The sequence below is a fragment of the Daphnia carinata genome, chromosome 1 (genome assembly GCF_022539665.2).
Source record: "Daphnia carinata strain CSIRO-1 chromosome 1, CSIRO_AGI_Dcar_HiC_V3, whole genome shotgun sequence".
Taxonomy (NCBI): Eukaryota; Metazoa; Arthropoda; class Branchiopoda; order Diplostraca; family Daphniidae; genus Daphnia; species Daphnia carinata.
In genome coordinates this window covers 3,701,982-3,720,305 of record NC_081331.1, presented here as the reverse complement: position 1 = coordinate 3,720,305, position 18,324 = coordinate 3,701,982, and the positions used below count along the sequence as shown (strand labels likewise).

The 18,324-nt window shown below is 37.9% G+C and overlaps 5 protein-coding genes and 1 long non-coding RNA gene across 8 annotated transcripts; 4 read left to right on the top strand and 2 right to left on the bottom strand.

Moving 5' to 3' along the window:
• The first annotated feature begins 5,618 nt into the window (after positions 1 to 5,618).
• LOC130692401 (leucine--tRNA ligase, mitochondrial-like) lies at positions 5,619 to 9,533 on the top strand. 2 transcript variants are annotated; one of them, XM_059497430.1, is made up of 11 exons: positions 5,619 to 5,779; positions 5,840 to 6,052; positions 6,126 to 7,038; positions 7,099 to 7,252; positions 7,322 to 7,488; positions 7,559 to 7,732; positions 7,795 to 7,977; positions 8,052 to 8,293; positions 8,358 to 8,516; positions 8,589 to 8,910; positions 9,364 to 9,533. In XM_059497430.1, the coding sequence occupies exons 1-10, from the start codon at positions 5,702 to 5,704 to the stop codon at positions 8,874 to 8,876; spliced, it is 2,571 nt and encodes an 856-aa protein (XP_059353413.1). In that variant the 5' UTR covers positions 5,619 to 5,701; the 3' UTR covers positions 8,877 to 8,910; positions 9,364 to 9,533. The 2 variants fall into 2 exon arrangements, with proteins under 2 accessions (XP_059353413.1, XP_057371482.1); XM_057515499.2 differs by having other exon boundaries at positions 8,589 to 8,917; positions 8,988 to 9,533.
• On the bottom strand, positions 8,555 to 10,027 carry LOC130692406 (gamma-glutamylcyclotransferase-like). 2 transcript variants are annotated; one of them, XM_059497434.1, is made up of 4 exons: positions 9,741 to 10,027; positions 9,551 to 9,684; positions 9,364 to 9,495; positions 8,555 to 8,910 (listed from the first exon to the last, which is right to left on the bottom strand). In XM_059497434.1, the coding sequence occupies exons 1-4, from the start codon at positions 9,849 to 9,851 to the stop codon at positions 8,829 to 8,831; spliced, it is 459 nt and encodes a 152-aa protein (XP_059353417.1). In that variant the 5' UTR covers positions 9,852 to 10,027; the 3' UTR covers positions 8,555 to 8,828. The 2 variants fall into 2 exon arrangements, with proteins under 2 accessions (XP_059353417.1, XP_057371487.1); XM_057515504.2 differs by lacking the exon at positions 8,555 to 8,910 and having other exon boundaries at positions 9,066 to 9,495; positions 9,741 to 10,021.
• Positions 10,028 to 10,254: 227 nt separating this feature from the next.
• On the top strand, positions 10,255 to 12,699 carry LOC130692404 (uncharacterized). The gene is made up of 6 exons (XM_057515501.2): positions 10,255 to 10,464; positions 10,559 to 11,121; positions 11,177 to 11,536; positions 11,600 to 11,958; positions 12,019 to 12,186; positions 12,251 to 12,699. The coding sequence occupies exons 1-6, from the start codon at positions 10,359 to 10,361 to the stop codon at positions 12,552 to 12,554; spliced, it is 1,860 nt and encodes a 619-aa protein (XP_057371484.1). The 5' UTR covers positions 10,255 to 10,358; the 3' UTR covers positions 12,555 to 12,699.
• Positions 12,700 to 13,077: 378 nt separating this feature from the next.
• LOC130692403 (polypeptide N-acetylgalactosaminyltransferase 11-like) lies at positions 13,078 to 15,981 on the top strand. The gene is made up of 11 exons (XM_057515500.2): positions 13,078 to 13,602; positions 13,669 to 13,835; positions 13,896 to 14,026; positions 14,083 to 14,327; positions 14,388 to 14,505; positions 14,565 to 14,717; positions 14,783 to 14,901; positions 14,961 to 15,078; positions 15,149 to 15,250; positions 15,310 to 15,450; positions 15,517 to 15,981. The coding sequence occupies exons 1-11, from the start codon at positions 13,184 to 13,186 to the stop codon at positions 15,682 to 15,684; spliced, it is 1,881 nt and encodes a 626-aa protein (XP_057371483.1). The 5' UTR covers positions 13,078 to 13,183; the 3' UTR covers positions 15,685 to 15,981.
• Positions 15,836 to 17,018, bottom strand: LOC130692405 (cytochrome c oxidase subunit 4 isoform 1, mitochondrial-like). Its single transcript, XM_057515502.1, has 4 exons — positions 16,959 to 17,018; positions 16,435 to 16,682; positions 16,183 to 16,375; positions 15,836 to 16,118 (listed from the first exon to the last, which is right to left on the bottom strand). The coding sequence occupies exons 2-4, from the start codon at positions 16,678 to 16,680 to the stop codon at positions 15,982 to 15,984; spliced, it is 576 nt and encodes a 191-aa protein (XP_057371485.1). The 5' UTR covers positions 16,681 to 16,682; positions 16,959 to 17,018; the 3' UTR covers positions 15,836 to 15,981.
• Positions 17,019 to 17,245: 227 nt separating this feature from the next.
• Positions 17,246 to 17,905, top strand: LOC132088026 (uncharacterized). The gene is made up of 2 exons (XR_009421090.1): positions 17,246 to 17,547; positions 17,608 to 17,905. It is a non-coding gene; the product is annotated as an uncharacterized LOC132088026 (long non-coding RNA).
• Positions 17,906 to 18,324: the final 419 nt, after the last annotated feature.

Here is an 18,324-nt window from a genome sequence, read left to right as displayed (position 1 = left end):
CGCCATCTCACATTATTTTCGTCGTCATTGTCTTATTATGATTATTACTATTGTTGTTCCTCTGAGAGATGATTATCATTAACTGGTGTGTCCTCGTTACCTTCGGTTCGCTTTCGAAATTCATGCGAGTCCGCGTGACCAGCCGTTTTTTGTTTTCCTCATAGACCAAGAAAGATGACGACCTTTGAACTGATGCAGTTATATAGCTTGTCTGTATAGAATCCCACGATTCGTGACTATCGATATAAAATCTTTCGATGATCTATAGCGTCAGTCGATCAGAGTGGGGTTATATCGGCCGTGTTACACTCACGTCCTCCTTTTTATTATTTAATGCACATCCCAAGATCTCATCTTTTTTTTTATCTTTCTTGACGGATGCTGCGATTGGCTTTATATACAGAACATTTTTGCTTTTCAACTGCTGGTCATCGGCACTTTGGATCGTGATTCTCCTTCTTCGTGAATTTCAAAAAAGGAATATTGCGCAGTTACGTGACCGCGTTGTCGTTTAGAAAATTGTCAATTTGCTCGTTAGTTAGTTTCATCTTCTATCTCACAGCATGTCTTCCTCTATTTCAGAATTTCTCACGCGAGAATTTTTTTGCATTTTCCAGTTTCACGTCCACCGTACGCCGAACGAACGGCTGACGCGTGATTAACGTTACCTCCACTTCAACCTGCTCCTTTTTTCACGCGTGTTAATTATATACAAGCACCTGGATATCCCTACATCGAGACACAATTTTGCTAAGCAAACTTTCATCGTATATGGGGCTCTCCAAAGCTGTCCGGTTGGGTTTCGTTTTACTGGGAACGTGACGGTAGATTTAAAAGATTGGGGGAAATGTGAGGAACCAGCGGCGTAGCAGTCAATGATCAAACATAAGATGAGAACGCAGTCATTTTTCTTCGGATTAAAAAAAAAAAGACGGTTGTGGGATTATCTATATAGTCCACTCAGCTGGTAATATTAGATTACCTTTCGGGGAAAAGAAAACAAAAATTGAGCCGCATAAATTATACGTCTTTTTATGTTCTTGTTGTAATTCTTTTATGTTCGTGTATTTTTCTTTTCCTCCTCTTTGTGTGATGTAATCCGATTTATATACAAGTTTGGTCGAGCAATTACGCAAGTGGCGCGGCGCCGTCCAAAAATGCATAGTGCCTTTTGTCATTATTTTAAAACATCAAGTGAATTTCATAAGAGATTGTTGAACGGGCAAAAATACAGCCGTTTTGAATGACACAAAATTTAATCTCTATGCCGTTTTGATTGTGTTTCCAATGACAATGGGGCATAATAATCAACAGAGAAAGCCTTTGAGGGATGTTTGTGTAACACATAACATGTTAATAATAAGAGGTCGTCGTGTTGATTGACATCAAAGAATAACCGTCCGACCCAGAAGCTGATGGGCAAAATGTTGTCTAACATTTCATCTTGTTTTTCCTTGGTGATGTAATATCAACAATAATTGTGAATTACAATTGCTATTCAAAACGGACGCAGGCGCCATCGTGTTATTACAAAGGGTCCATCATGTTGAATTTAAATTCTACAGGTCAATTATAAAAATGTAATTTTGTTTTATGTTATTCGATTTTTCAGTACAAGTCCGCAGGGTCCTCACATGATCTCATCAGTTGTCCTGCAAAAGATCATCTAACTCTCGTGACCTTTAAAGGCCATCCAGCTACTCCATTCCGACTAGACATGTAAGAGGCATAAAAGGACCACACGTTGATTAATTATTATACAATAAAACTAAAGTAGAAAACTACTGTCGCCCTGCCTATACGTATTGTATAAAGAAACATCTATAATACAGAGGCAGTGTCTACGTACAATATAATACCCATCATCTGTATTGTATGACGCAGGCGGATGGCCGACTGGAATTTAGGTTGGAACAAAAGAAAGGAAAAAGAAATCAAGCCGTAAATCGACCCTCCTTCTATACATATACCAGATGAGTAATGGAGGCAATGGCTGAGAGATGACAGGTGTATTGCCAGAAGTCTAGACCGCTGGATTTTTTTTTTTCTATCCATCTCTTTTTTTGCCTCCTTTGTGTGTACGTACATGTCGAACGATAGTTGATTGTATAATAATTTTTTATACCATTTTCTTGTGCAGCCACTTTCTCTGCTATCGGAAAATCAGTTAGCAAAATTGTATGTTTTGGCATTGAGGATAGTAATTCCTTTACAGACGAACAAGTAAACATAAACATCATAACTCTTTACTGACGTAGTGGAATTTCAGTGAGAACTCACGTAACACTCCATTAATTGTGGAATGCAATTCCATCAACGAAACCGGATTTCAGGATTGAACCCCTATGCTGGCAACTATAAATGTATTTCTTCGCAGAAAACATGGTGGTCGATGACATTGGTTTTACGTCGAAATGCCATCATCCGTTCTCTTATATGAACCTCTATAATGTCTGACAAAAAAATGGGTAGAATATAAAACGGAAAATAAAAAGGCAGATGGAAAATGCAGTAAGCCTCGCCTGGAGTGAACATGTGGGACATGCGGAACTGGTTACTACGGTAAATGTATGTGCGTATCCGCAATGCAAATAGAAGTGCTCATTTTGTAAATTTTGTGTACAAGAAACCATTATATCATAATGCAGTTTCTTTTAAACAAAAATGATAAGCAATGTGGTTTCTGAACGGAGACATTTAGGAGGAAACAGGTGCTCGAACAAATTGCAATTCGGTTGTAAAACTTGACCACCAGTTATGGAAGATGATGCATAGCTGTAATATGGAATAGGAACTAGAACTGTCAGTCACAAACGTCAACATCAAATTAGGTTGTTGTTCTCTTTTTTGTGTGTGTGTAGACTGCAGTACAATTTACAGGTCTTTCTAGGGAAATTCAAGAAACTTGCTAGTGCGGAAAAGCAATACGAGAAAACGTCGGTAAATTATGTTATGTAATCTAATTTGCCGAAATATTTGGTTCAGGTGTTTATGCGGAAAAGCTGAGGTTAAAAAGCTGTTTCTCGGGAATTCAATGTTTCGCACCTGCCTTGTTGTTGGTTTTTTTTTGGACACGTCCACGTTACGCAACGTGAGAGAAGCGAAAGTTGCCTCGAGAAACTGGGATGTTTGGCGTATGAGGTGGTGCACACCTGACAGCGTGGATTTATTGATAGGTCATTATGTAAAATATTTGCGCTGTTGGCCTCGACCGCAGAGAGATACCGTTCTTCCTTTCCTATATACATTTTGGCGCATTGCAAAAAAAGGTGGATGAAAATTTTGTCAGGGGCGTAATACATTCCATAAGAGAATTTCTCTGCCATCGACAATAAGAAAGAACTTGTTCTATCCGACAGGTAAAATGCAATGCATCAGGTGAGAGGAAAAAGAAAGGCCGTGCCTTTCTACTTGTTGTTAAAACGGTACATAGTGTCTGTCGTTTTTACGTATATTGCTTATATGCATATTTTACGTATATAGTGGTTGTAGATGGGTCACCTACTTTTATTTTGCCACAAAAAAAAAGATTGAATTGTTTTTGCTGTGTGTTTTGATGGATCCCTGGATTACGACGGAATTGACTGTTAATACGAGTAGATTTCCATTAGGTACGGCTTCGTTACTGTATTAAACGCTGATTTTCTCTTTTTCAATGTCGCGCTTGCTAAATGATTGCATTTACAATTGTCAACAAGCCCGTGTTTTAGATTCTTCATGAACTTATTTTTTAACAAGACAAATCGCCTCATATCATTATGTGATTGTGGAGGATATTGAGACAAGGTAGTGTACAGTAATTCGATATAAGATAATGTCTTTGTTAACATCGCTGACATTTCATCTAACTTGTTCATAATCGAGGTGGTAGCTGATATCGCAAAAATTTTCCCTTTCAAATAATTTTTTTAAAGCGTGCACAAAGAGGTTAAGATGTTGCTAAAGTGCTGGTTACGTGGAATTAAAATGTTAATTTCTATGGGAAATGGAATGTGGATTAATTACGGCTACCAAAGCTGTGTGGGAGTTACGAAACGAAATGAATTGAAAATCATTAAGGCTGTTCACTGACAACAACGAAAGTTATGAAATTTGAAAAAATAGCTGTAGTTACAAAAATAAGAGAACACACAAAAAAAAAATAAACAATAGATAAAAAAATGAAATGGCTATGTACCATGATCATATAAAAAACTTAAGCTGTCACGAAGCAGCGCGAATCAATTTGAATTTCAAAACTCTTACGCACATGGATAGATACACACCTGTCGTGCTCGTCAGCATTTCGAAATTTTTGAACGCCAGACTTGTTGGCGCATAAATCATGGAACAGCCGGTGTAATGATGGCGTTTATTAACCACTTTCCACTTATCATCCACATATATAAAAATGAAATGAAGGAGGTGGGAAGGTGGGGAGACAATAAGGAAAGCTGATCATTTTCTCTCGCCGCCCAGGCCAGGTGATGTTGCTTTTCTGACCATCGCTGATTACAGACGTCGGCTAAACTCTTATCAGATAATACGGATCAGCTGTTTCAGCATAAGGTTTTTTTCTCCTTTTTTTCAAAACAAACAAAAACACGATACAATTTGGGAATTTTCATTTGGTTCCTTCCTATAGAGAGAGGAAAAAAAAATAGACACGCGGTTAATGAATAACAACCGAAGATGAAGAGCGTCCGCGTGATGATACTTGACCTGCCGAGGTGAAAACCTAACGGAAAAAAATAAATAAAAGACTATTAACACGCGCATTTAAACAGACAAGACGAACAAGAAAATAAGAGATGAAAATGCGGATAATAGAAGCAAGCGCCTAATGAAAAAAAATCTCGTAACAACAACAAAAAAACTGACCATTTATCGGTACATAATAGTTGAAATTACATGTACACCCACGTTATCCCAACCCTCACGAAAGAAAATTGTTGTACCTGAGGTGCACACGCTCTTAATGCAAATTTCTTTTTTAAAATTCCACCTGCATGGAAACCATGGCCGAAAGCTCTGCACGCGTGCATTTAATATATTTAGATATATTTTCATTTCTTTAGCTAAGATGTACGGTGTATATACCATTGTTCATGTTTTGCAGGACCCGACAGCTAAACAGCAGGAAATTTCAAGGAGTAGAGCATATACATGGTCTTTTGGTGGGAAACGCAAAGTAAACACGAAATGTTCATCGCACCACTGTCATGTAAACTTATTTATTTGCTGGGGCTATTGGCTTCCATTATTCGCGCTTGTTCAATGCATTCAGAACACTTCGAAAGGACTGGTGATTAATGTACAACATGTGCACATTTATTCCGCTATCTTACGCTCCGTTTCGAAATTCAAGCTAGTCTTATGGATAATGCATTCAATAGGCGGTTACTGTTTGAGTTTCGTGAGTTCTTTTTTTTTTTCAATATATTCTTCAATAATTGATTTCAATTCACAGCAAGTTATCATATCCTGGAACGGCTAACCGGGGGGAAGTTGATCTTGATTTATAAATCGTTTTAGCCATAAGTCAAAACACGATACGTTGCTTTACTATCGGCACGCCGATCGATGGCGCTGCCGTGCTGGCAAAGGACCTCTGCCGGGCGCTGGCTCCACGAACCCTGCTGACATTAGTAACACCGTATGATCACGAACAGTATTCAAAAACACACATGGTTGTTTTGATTTTATTACGACTGCTTCGATAATGAGTGTCTTCTTCTTCTCCAGGCGATTACGAAATACAACAATCAAAAGGCATTTTTACAATGAAACCAAAAAATGGGTATCTGTTTTATTTGAATGGGGATGACCGAAACATTTCGATTGAATTTCTCGAATCTAGGAACCGTTAACAGCCAATATGAAGCACCACATTGAAAATTATTGGAGCGATAAAATCAATAGAAAAAGTGAATCTACTGCAGTACCATCAAAAAACAAATACTACATCTTGTCAATGTTTCCATATCCATCGGGAAAACTCCACATGGGCCATGTAAGAGTCTACACTATCAGTGACTCACTTGCCAGGTTTTACAGGATGCAAGGAAAAGAAGTAGGTATAGAGTTTAGTTGTGTTGGAATCCTAATTTTGAGTATATAACTGTATTTTCTCCATGATTATGTAGGTTATCCACCCAATGGGGTGGGATGCCTTTGGTTTGCCAGCTGAGAATGCAGCTATATCTCAGAATTTGTCTTCTGAAGAATGGACTAAATCTAATATTGAGTACATGAAGAAACAGTTGATAAAGTTGGGCATCAGTTTTGACTGGCAAAGGGAGTTAGCAACATGCTCCCCTGAATATTACAGGTGGACACAATTCATCTTCCTGAAATTATATGAAAAAGGCTTTTTATATCAAAAAGAAGCTCTAGTCAACTGGGATCCTGTGGATCAGACAGTACTTGCTGAGGAGCAAGTTGACGCCAACGGATGTTCTTGGCGATCAGGTGCTAAAGTGCAAAAAATTCCATTGAAACAGTGGTTCATCAAGACAACTAAACTATCGCAATCACTAACGGAGGGATTGCAGGAAATGACAGAAGAAAACTGGGGAGACATTATTAAACTACAACGGCATTGGATTGGTGAATGTGAGGGCTACAATTTTGAACTTCCATTAAAGGAAGTAGATCAGTCAAATGTAACCATCTGGACGCGAAATCCGGAATCACTAAAATCGGCATTGTTTATTGCATTAAAATCAAGTCATATTTTGGTTAAGCCAGAATATCGAAATCCCTCTTCAACTGTACTGAATATCAATGCTGTAAATCCACTCAACGGCCGATTGTTGCCTGTTGTAATTGCCGACGACTTAGATTATCCTGAAGGAAGCGAAAGTTTGCTTGGCGATCCTCTGGCGGATAAAAAAATTTCTGAACTTGCAACTCGATTGAATCTTCAACTTTCAGCTGATGAGCATGACCAGAGAACAGGGGAAGAAATATGCCAAAAAGCTCTCTCGGAAGACTGGGGGGGTTACAAAGCTAGCTCAAAGTTACGTGATTGGCTTGTGTCTCGTCAACGGTACTGGGGTAAATCATCTGTATATTGCTTAATTTTGAGGGATTCACAATTATCAGCTTTTCTCTTAGGAACTCCAATACCAATAATTCACTGCAAAACTTGCGGCACCCAACCCGTCCCGGTTAATCAGCTACCCGTATTCTTACCGGCGTTGGACGGTGAGGCAAAAGGGCATTCTGCTTTACTTAGTAATCCAGAATTTTACAACGCCAGTTGCCCAAAGTAAATAGCTGATGATAATTGGTGAATTAAAAAAAAAATTACATAATTAGATTTTCTTCCAACCTTCAGATGTGGGGCAGAAGCCAAACGGGAGACGGATACTATGGACACGTTTGTTGACTCAACCTGGTACTTCCTACGTTATTTGGATCCTACAAATTTAGAAGCACCATTTGATCCCAAAAGAGCTACAGCAGCCATGCCTGTTGACATTTATATAGGAGGCAAAGAGCACGGTATATTTCCGATTGAATGCAGAATTTCACGGTGTTTCGAACAAGTTTTTTTTTGCTGTATTATTCGCAGCCGTCTTGCATCTTTATTTTGCGAGATTCATGTCACACTTTTTCCATCTCATTGGATGGTCGCCGGAACGTGAGCCTTTCAAGCGACTGCTTGTGCAGGGGATGGTGATGGGACGGAGCTATCGAGTCAAGGGATCCGGCAAGTACTTGAAACCTGAAGAAGTCGATTTTACTGGTAATGTTTTGTTTTTCATTCTGTGTAATGGATGATAAGTATTATCTTTGTTATTACCAAAGGAGAAAAACCCGTTGAAAAATCGACAAAAAAGCCCCTGGCAGTCACTTGGGAGAAAATGAGTAAATCGAAGTTCAACGGAGTTGAGCCTGAATGTGTGTGGGACGAGCATGGGATTGACACCACTCGGCTTCTCATCTTAGCTGATGTCAGCCCCAGATCTTCTAGACATTGGTCAAAAGACAGTAAGTCACTTAGAATTTAGAATCTCGTTCGTCCAATCAAATGGTGTCAGATAACCGCACATGATCAATTTTAGCTTTTCCGGGCATTTTAAATTGGCAGGATCGGCTGTGGTCAATAATGAAAAGATGGATTGAGCATCAGCGACAGGAAGAAACTGCAATTCCTTCATTCGATAGAGCCTTACTAGAGAAACAGGAAAATCTCTGGTATGACGCCCGAAATTTTTATTTGAAGGGCGCGACTTTTAGTATCCATCATAGTCAGCAAATTTCGGTCGCTATTTCGAAAATGCAAGGATTAACGAACAACCTAAAGGTTTGCACAAACTTAATACAAAGCAGAATTTATTGAAATATTTTCAGTAATCATCCATTTTTAGAAAGTCCCCAACAACTTAAGCCTCAAATATAGTTTGCAATACGAAAGAGCACTTGGGGTGCAGATCATTATGTTGGCACCATTGGCCCCGCACTTTGCCTCAGAAATGTGGACCGCTTTCGTCGACAATGCTCCCAGACTCTCAATTGATTTTGATTGGGTAAGTCTTTTAACAAATAATTCGTTGAGCTTTGCCCCTGACATTCATTTGCTTGTATTTGATGGCAAAAAGGCAAAAACAGTTTTAGAGCAATCATGGCCGCAAGTTGATTATGATTACAATCTTGACCTTGTCTGCGTCGTCAACAATCAACAGGGCTGTACGATAAAGCTTCCTCGTTCACAACTTGATACGTTGGACGAGGCAATGGCCCTAAGGCTACTCCAGCAAGACCACTTATTCATTAAATACAATAGTGCGCAAAAGATCTTAAGCACTAAATTTGACCATTATCCCGGGATGGACGCCACATTAACTGTTATCACTGAACCAAAAAAGAAACAAAAGGCATGCCCATAGAAAGGAATGAAGAACGATGAAAATTGCTACGTAACTAAACGGTAATACATATACTTACAGCAAATCGTGACCCGTTATGTCAAACAAATTTTTTTTTTTATCATAATTTAGATGTAAAACAAAACAAACAGGAGGTTACTGCAAAGCTCAGGAAAATTAAAAAAAAAACCAACAATAAATCAGCATAGCTATTATTTCATTGTGTTATGTATTCACATGCACTAGTTTACATTAATAATGGGGAACTAGAACTAAATTTCTAGATTTTATGGCATTGTTTAAAATTTTGAACTGATTGTCATCTTTTTAAAGATGGGTGATGATCAGATTGGTTCTAGTATCCTAGAGTTAGGTTTTTTGCAACAGATCCATTTTCACTTGCACTTCACCATTATAACCATTATCTTCAATAGTTTCCAAATTATTCTTGATGTAGTGGTCAGGTATACCATTTTCTTTTGCTCCTCTTATCATGATATTTTTGTACACTGCTGAAGGTCTTCTATCTATTTCCCACTCTCTTGTCTGTTGGTAACATCGGCAGATCAGGGTCTCTCCCTCAAGAGTCACAACTTGGACAGATAAAGGCCTATATATTTCTTGATGAACACCTTCTTGACTGTAACACACCTACTAAATTGATTGTTCATTACTTAATTTAGAAAGAATGTTACTTGTCTAGAGCTGTAATAGTATTGTTTTCTTTAATCCACACAACACCCCACACATGGCAGCCAGGAGATTCAACAATTGTGGCAACCGCTCCCATCCAGCGAAGGCTTCTATAGTTAAAATCAAGGCGATAATCCTGAAATCGAGGATAAATTTAAATAACAGTCTGATGATTGCCTTTGATATCTTTACATCTAATCTGGCTGCAGCATATGGTATGGCATTAATGTCATTTATTTGGATCCTCTCTTTCAGCATGTTACTACCATATGAGAAGTAAAAATAGGTTGATTGCTTTTCCATTGCACTTCTTCGGAAAACTCGTTACAACGAAGATGGTCAAACCATGTGCAAAAATAATCAATGTAACTGTTATTGTATTATATTTCACTTTAACACAACTACACTAAACATAACTTATTGCAGGCTTGTGGCAGTAGATAACATGCAAGCGATACGTTCAAAAATAACGAACTGTTAAATGAGCCACTGAAAAGGACAACTGAAAGACAGAGCAGACAGAACAGAACTTCATAAATAAAAACAAATCCAAATTCCAAAAGTTGCCAACGATTAAATCAGATGTTTTATTTTTCTAAACTCAATGCTGTTTGTCATTAATACGTTTTTTTTACTTATACGTTATACGTTTTCTTATCTATTTTTGTTTTTCTTTGTTTTTTTTTTTGTTGTTGTAAGAATCGAGTTACACATCGATGACAATGCTGTTGGGACTAACAGATAAAATGAAAGGCTAGGAACCGAAAGCAAACTAGAAATTCAAATTCTGGGCTGCCAACCCCCTATAAGATGAGTGCAAGTACAGTCTACCTGAAAAATGTGTTGGAGTCTAAAAATATCTTGGAGAAAACAATATGTTTGAATCAACCCTTCCCATGTTCTCCTTTTTATGCAGGTAAAATAATCATTAATTTTAGTTATTGTTGCAAAAAACAAACATTTTTGCTTGTAAAACAAACTAATTGCTGCTTGTATATGGGAATTTGCAGTGTTACTAAAGCAAAAGGCAGAAAATTTATTTCATAAAAAAGAAAACCATAAAGGCTTTGCACATCTAGTTGATGCCCACTGTGTTGCCATCCGACATGCAGCAGTAAATGCCCATCGTGATAGAGCTAAGAAGAAACTTAGTAAGAGCAATCCAACAACACAAGGAGGGGAAGAAGACTCAAGAACTATTTGCCAGTTGGATCAATGTTTCCAGTTTACAAAAACCGACTTTCCGACTTGGCTTTACAGTCTTCCTCCTGAATGGGCAGTTGTTCACATATCAGAAATGTGGCAAGGTCATGAAAGTTTGAAGATGCAAGGATTTGGTCCGCCTCCACCTGTCTACAGTTTACCCAAACTGATAATTGCCCGCTTTCATGGAGGAAAAAATGGATCCTTTTTAACAAAATTCATAGATCAACCAGCTGGTGGTTTATCTGATGGAAGTTTATTAGCTGAATTGAACAAAATCTTGGAAAACAATCGCATCGTTAACAGAGATTTCCGCGGGAATCGCGCACAGTACTGGAAACTTAAACAAGAACACCACGATCAGTTGAAGGTAAAATGAATTAAATATTTTTCCATATTTTGCTATGAATTTTTCCATATCTTAGGTGCTGGTTGATTCACTTGAAAATTGGTGGCTAGATTTTAGCAAATGTCTACTAATTGGTGAACTCAGTGATGCGGCCGATGTTCTGTTGCTGAATCGCGTGACTTCATCTGTAATACACTTGATGAAAAAAATGAAACGAAACGCTACCGTCGACGAGGAAATTTGGCTTAAACTATTAATATCTTGCCACCCTTACCTTAGCCGTCAGCAATTAGTCCGTGGTTTGGTGAAAATACTAAACACCGTAGTTAGAAACCCATTGATCACCGAGCTGGTTGGTTATTTCAAAACTGTGCAGCCTGAACTTGAAAAGTTGAGATATGCCAAGCGGAATCCAGTCATCCTCGTGCTAGATAAGGTCAGACCTAACCATTTACATGTTTCACACGCTACAACTCTTGTCTTCAAATCTTGATTTAAGGTTATTCAACAATTACCATGGGAAAGTATCGCGATGCTAGACACAACACCCGTCTCTCGGATACCATCTCTCCATTTTCTAAATTCGCTTACATTAAAACATACGCTTCATCGATCTGTGCAAAATGCACCTCGAAGCGTCATCTCTCCTAGGACAAACCTGAAGTTACCATCAATTGGCGTTGAAGTAAATCCAAATCTAGCCTACTACATACTCAACCCAGGACAAGATCTTCCTGGAGTTCAATTACGACTTCAGCCAATTTTAGAAAAAATATGGGGGAAACATTGTGGTCTAAGTGGATCTATCCCTGTCGAGCAACAGATCAAACAATCTTTAATGGAGCGGGACATTTTTTTGTATACCAATTTTCTATAATTTTCATTGATACTTTATTTTAAACCAATATGATCCTACAGGTACTGCGGTCATGGTTCAGGCTCAAAATACATGCCGAACGATCATTTGATTAAACTAGATTGTCGCGCGACACCTATTCTTATGGGGTGTTCTAGTGGACAACTAACTGGAAGCGGAAGGATAGTCGATCCGACCGGAGCACCTATCTGTTACCTTTTGGCTGGAAGGTACACAGTTTTATCAGCTTTACATTACGAAGATCTTCAGTCTTATAAATTAACTAATTTCTAGCCCGGGGATGATTGGAATGTTATGGGAGGTGACGGATGTCGATTGCGATCGGTTTACTGTTCGCCTTCTCGATCTTCTTTTGGGAGCCCGGAAGCGTGACAGGATAGGAAAACAAAATCAAACACCGCCCAATCTGAAGACGAATAAAACAGACCTACCGTCTCCCCCAGAACAGTTAGAACCTGAAGTCCTTCGTGCTGTGGCACAGGCTCGTCCCATTACTAAAAACTTTTTAACGGGAGCTGCAGCAGTGGTATATGGCCTACCGATTCGCACCCTCGATTTCAATGCTAATAATTCATAATCCGTGATGACGAACGCTCCTTTATCGTCCCACAAAAGAATATTGTTCTACAACGTCTGTCCCTCCTGGGTTTAAAAGAAAGTGTACATTTTCTGAAACACAATATCTACTGTATAATTAAATACCTTTTTACATTGCTTTTTCATTATTCAAGTAAATCATCTTCATAGTATAGTACCCCCCATGAGTTTAAATGGATCTAAAAAATTTTTTCTAATTAATTTTGCCATGATCGCTATCATGTGTTTCGGTGATGAAAGAACATCCGTAGATTTAGATTATTCTCTTTCTCCCTTGTCGGTCACCTCATACCGGTACCGGTACCAGCATATTGGCTGGTTGGAATGAATTTTTACTAATTTAAAATTATAAGAAGTATTATAAACCTGAAATTTTGTTAATTAAAAATCAAACGAAAAATGCAATTTGCAAAATAGTATGTTTTTTTTTATTAGGAGGGCATTGGAATCGAAGACATCGCGTTTGTATCGATAAACGCCATATCGATTCGCTTACTTTCACAAAACAACAAACAGGTTTGATGTTCACGCCGCTCACTTTAGAATGTAAATCTGTAATTCGGAACATAGAATCCTCTTTCCTACAGTATTTCCGAAAGTAAACCGAAAATGAGAGCTTCTTATAAGCCATTTTTCTTGGGAATTGTATTCACTTCAATCACTTGGTGTATTGTCTTGTATCTCTACATTTCATTAAACCCTAAAAGCAACAGCACGGCACTGCAACATTTTTCGTCGGCACTTCCCTTCATTGCCACTGTCAAAGCAGGCACCAGAACGCTTCCTATTATCGTAGACAACGCGCTTGATGAAGTTGATCAAAACAAAAATAAGGGAAATATAGGCCATAGTTCAAACATTAAAACTAGTAACCCTGCTGTGAAGCACCTAGAAACCAATCTTGGTTTAGTTAGGAACAGTGAAGACCAAAAAATCAGAGAAGAAGGCTATAGCAAGCATGCCTTTAATGTACTCGTGAGCTCGAGGCTGGACTACCACAGAGCCATTCCTGACTCTCGGCATAAAATGTAATTTACAAATAGCTTTATTTGATCCTTGCAAACTTTTCAGGTTTCTTTTTGTTATTTTTGCAGGTGTCGATCCCAGACATACCCAACATTGTATCTAAATACCAGTGTTATAATTTGCTTTTACAATGAAGATCCAAACACTCTTTTTAGGACTGTGCACTCAGTTCTTGATCAAACCCCTAGTGAACTGCTCCATGAAATTTTGTTAGTTGATGACAACAGTGATGCAGGTATAACAGCAAAAAATATCATGAGTTTAAGGTATATCAGTTTTAATCCAATGATTTTAGGAAAAATTCATGATGAAGTACAGGACTTTGTTGCCAAGAATTTCCCCGCCAAGGTGCAACTACTTAAAACTAGCAGGCGCGAGGGTCTTATTAGAGCACGAATATTTGGCGCAAAAAAGGCCACAGGACAAGTAATAAATAACAATTTTATAAAATTTTTTAAAAAAATTAATCAAAATATTTTCAGGTATTAATATTTTTAGATTCACACTGTGAAGTGAATAAAAAATGGGTTCAACCTCTCGTAGCAAGAATTCAAGAGAATCGAACGTTCGTCGTCACTCCAATAATTGATATAATCAATTCTGACACATTCCAGTACACGTCTTCGCCTTTAGTTCGTGGTGGGTTCAATTGGGGTCTACATTTTAAGTGGGACAGCTTACCGGATGACTCTCTTAAGTCGGATGAAGATTTTGTCAAACCAATATTGTACGTACAAACAACGTTTGTAATTATTTTACAAACACTAGTTTAGTATTGAATTTTTAGATCGCCCACAATGGCTGGCGGACTGTTTGCCATAGAAAGAGAATATTTCTTCGACATAGGGGAGTACGATGCAGGAATGAACGTTTGGGGCGGTGAAAATTTAGAAATATCTTTTAGGGTACATCAATTCAGTTTTTATGAGATTAATGACTCCATACTTTGAGTTGTCGCTTTCAGATTTGGATGTGTGGCGGAAGACTAGAGATAATTCCTTGCTCTCGTGTGGGACATGTTTTTCGGCGTCGCAGGCCATATGGTAGTCCTAACGGCGAGGATACCATGACGTACAATTCCCTACGTGCGGCACACGTTTGGCTCGATGAATATATTGTAAAAAACATAATAATAACCACATAATGATAACACAGTGAGAAGCATTAGTTCCGTATTGTTAGGAACACTTTTTCCACGTACGACCTGATGCTAGACATATAACTTATGGAGACGTTGGACCCCGTCAGCGTTTGCGTCGACTAATGAAATGTCAGTCGTTCGATTGGTACCTCAAAAACATGTACGTATTTTTTTTACTATTGTTTTGTTGTACGCATGAAGTATTTCCTGCTATTTTAGATATCCGGAACTAGCAATTCCTGGAAAGGAAGGCAATAAGACATCCAAGAAAGAAACAAATAGTAAACTCCAGTCACGCCGCATGTACCATAGAAAAAATTATATTGCAACGTACCAAGTAAGACAGTGAATTTAAGTTTTTACTTATATAATTCTTCACTATATTGCTTTATGGTTTGTAAATACAGATCAAATTGTCGGGTAGTAACCTTTGCGTGGAGAGTGAAAAAGAAGTGACTTCGAAAGGTTCTGTGTTACAAATGGGTGTATGCGCAAAAACTAAAAAACAAGTAAGAAAAAATGGATTAGTTTTTCCAGAATGAAACTTAACTTATCTACGAGTGTGTAGTTATGGTCTGTGACAGATAAGGGGGAAATGATACTGGCTCAAATGCTGTGTTTGGAATCGCCAGAAAGTTCTCGACAGAAACCTCGTCTCTCTAAATGCCACGAAATGGGCGGACTTCAGGAATGGAAACACCACGATGATGTAAGTTTTTTTTTATATTATAAGACAAACGTTCACAGTGTAACAATTTCGTTCGTTTATGTATAGATAGATACACCGGTTTACAATATTGCAGCTGGTTTGTGCCTCGGAATCTCAAAGTCTGGGATTGAAGATTTTGCCAATCCGGTACTTGAAAATACGTCTGTCGTCATGACAGTTTGTACTGATACAACAGCTGCCAAATGGGATTTTCTAAAAGTTTCTGAACACTAATCCTAATAGCTTTGTATTGAATTTTTTTCTTTATCACCTATATGGCCAGTAAGCAATTTGTAAATAACTGCTGCACCTTAAACAAGACTACTGTCTTAAGTTTTTCTTTTTTTTTATGAAATCCTCTCCCGAATAAGAAGAAAAAAAACAATATTTTACATATTCGACCGATGTATTTTTTAGTAGCCAATCGATAACATCCATCGAGCTTGGCTTATCTTCGGCTACATAATGGATGTTGATACTACTGTGTACAATGTCTCTGATGGTCTGACAATAATGTTACTATTAACGAAATTACTCCTTCCATCTTCCCTTCTCGTAGTCGTATTTCGATGCAAGACCTTCAATAGGTGCAATTTGCATATTAATCATTCTCTCCAGTTGAGCTTGTTGCCTCTCAGGAGAGAAAGTCACAGGCAAGGGAGCATACACTGTTAAAGAACAGCTCATTAGATATTTAAATCTGAAACCTCATACACTCAAAGAAAAAATTACCATATTGCTTCATCCAGATATAAATCCAGCATGCAATGGAACATCCAATCAAGGCAAACCCAAGAACAGACTTCCATTCACCAGTAGGTGCTTTCATCTCAGCAAAGGTCTGGCAGAAAGATGCTCTGTACAAAGCTTTCTTTTCTTCGATGGTCAATTTATGCCAATCTCCCTTTTCCTTCTCTCTCAAAACCTACATAATACAAATCTCATTATATCTTTCAACTCTATATTTTTGGTAAAAAATGCTACCTGAATGTCTGGCGTTGCTTCCTTGTAGCGGATAGCTGGAAGAGGAAAGTCAACACGGTCGATGTAGTTTGGCTGGCCATTCATACCATAACCAACAATGTCTCGGTTTCCAATGATAGTCTTGATAGGATCTCCAACCTCGTGATGATCATGGGCATGATCATGGGCCGACCTAGCTTGAGAAATGATTGGGCTGATCCTAGCCTTAGATTGTTGCGCAGCATACCTCACCAGATGATTCGCCATTTCTATTTAGATAAGTTAGTTTTAAGATTAATTAGGTCTGTATCGAAGGTTTATTCAAACGCAAATATTTATATAAGCACGTTAATTAATCCTGTACTATCAATCCGGTACTTTTTACCCGGTACTTTGTACCAAACAAAATAATAAACAGGACGAAAAATCTTTAATCTCTCTTAATCCAACTAGAAATAATAGACATAGATACCGCAATAACATAGCAAAATTAATTACAATAAAATATCTTAAAACTAAGCTCTAAAGATTACGGAAGGCAATACCTTCAAGCTACGTGATCGCCTGCACAACTACAAATGGCGGATGATTGGAAAGAACGAAAGTAGTGCAAGTTCTTTCAATTGCAATTTTTACTATTTTTTATGGTAACAAGTAATGATGCATTAAAACAAAAAAATTATTTAATTATTATCCATTATTTAAATTATTATTTAATTATTATTTTTTTATAAGAAAATTTTAAGAAGTTCTACAGCATTTCGGCTGTTAACCAAATTTTGGGTTCAAATTTGTTATGAAAATGTCGCAACGTTGTTAACTTTCGTGTTGATTATGGTGGAGACTAGATTATTTCGAGAAAAGAGGAATTATAACATGTACCCGTTTTGGTTATGTTTTGGTACCTGAACCGGAATGAAAGCTGTTGGTTTTAGTACCAAATTGCTCTTGGGCATTGATTAATCTAAAAACTACATAAATCCGTATCTGCCTCTTTTGTATGTTTAGGCTCAAGCCCATGGAATGCTGACCAATTATCTGTGAATGGAAATTATTTGGCAAAGCTTAAACTGACCAAATGTCCTGGTGATGAGAAAACACTTTTTAAAAAATTTAACAAAAAAGGTATACGAGGTAAAACGAAAGAAGCTATACCAAAAGCAGTTCACTAAATAATTGCTTATTTTGTATCAGTAACTTCTATAGAAGTCCTATTTACGCTCTTGAAATTCCTGAAAATGGCAATGTATACCCTAATACACTGAGACCAAGGCTATGAGCTATTGCGTGACTGCCAAAAAAAAGAGTGCAATCCCAAATTTTATGGAAGCATTATCTAAGCTCTGTGGAATTCCAGCTGATTACAAGATTGTAGCTTGCATCCATCAACATCAGTTACACCAACTTTACAACGAAAGCAGCATTTTTCAAATTAGCAAACATGGTGTTAGGTGCGCCAAGTATTGATTACACTACGGATCTGGTCAATTAATAGCATATGCATCACCCATATTTTAGTCCTCAATTTCTATATTTTATTCATTTTGATATGAGCTACTAGAAAGGCCCTGCACACTGGGGACTTCCTGTTTAAGCACTTAAACAGGAAAAGTGAACCAACCAAAAGAAAACTAGGCAAGTAATCATTACGACTACGTTTCCATTTTCGGTGTTCCCTTCATTCGTCAAGTGTTTTGCGGAGGAATAGGTCGTATTCAATCATACCGAAGTGTACGTACACGAATGAAACGTTAGAAGAAAAACAGCAGATGGCAAGGACTTCCCAAGGCCTCATCGTCTGGTGTTATTTCGAATATATCTTCTTAATATCAAACTGATTCGAAACGTTACAGGTTTACTGGGATGGCGCGCTAATTCAACACTAGCGTGATACTTCAAAATTATTCGTAA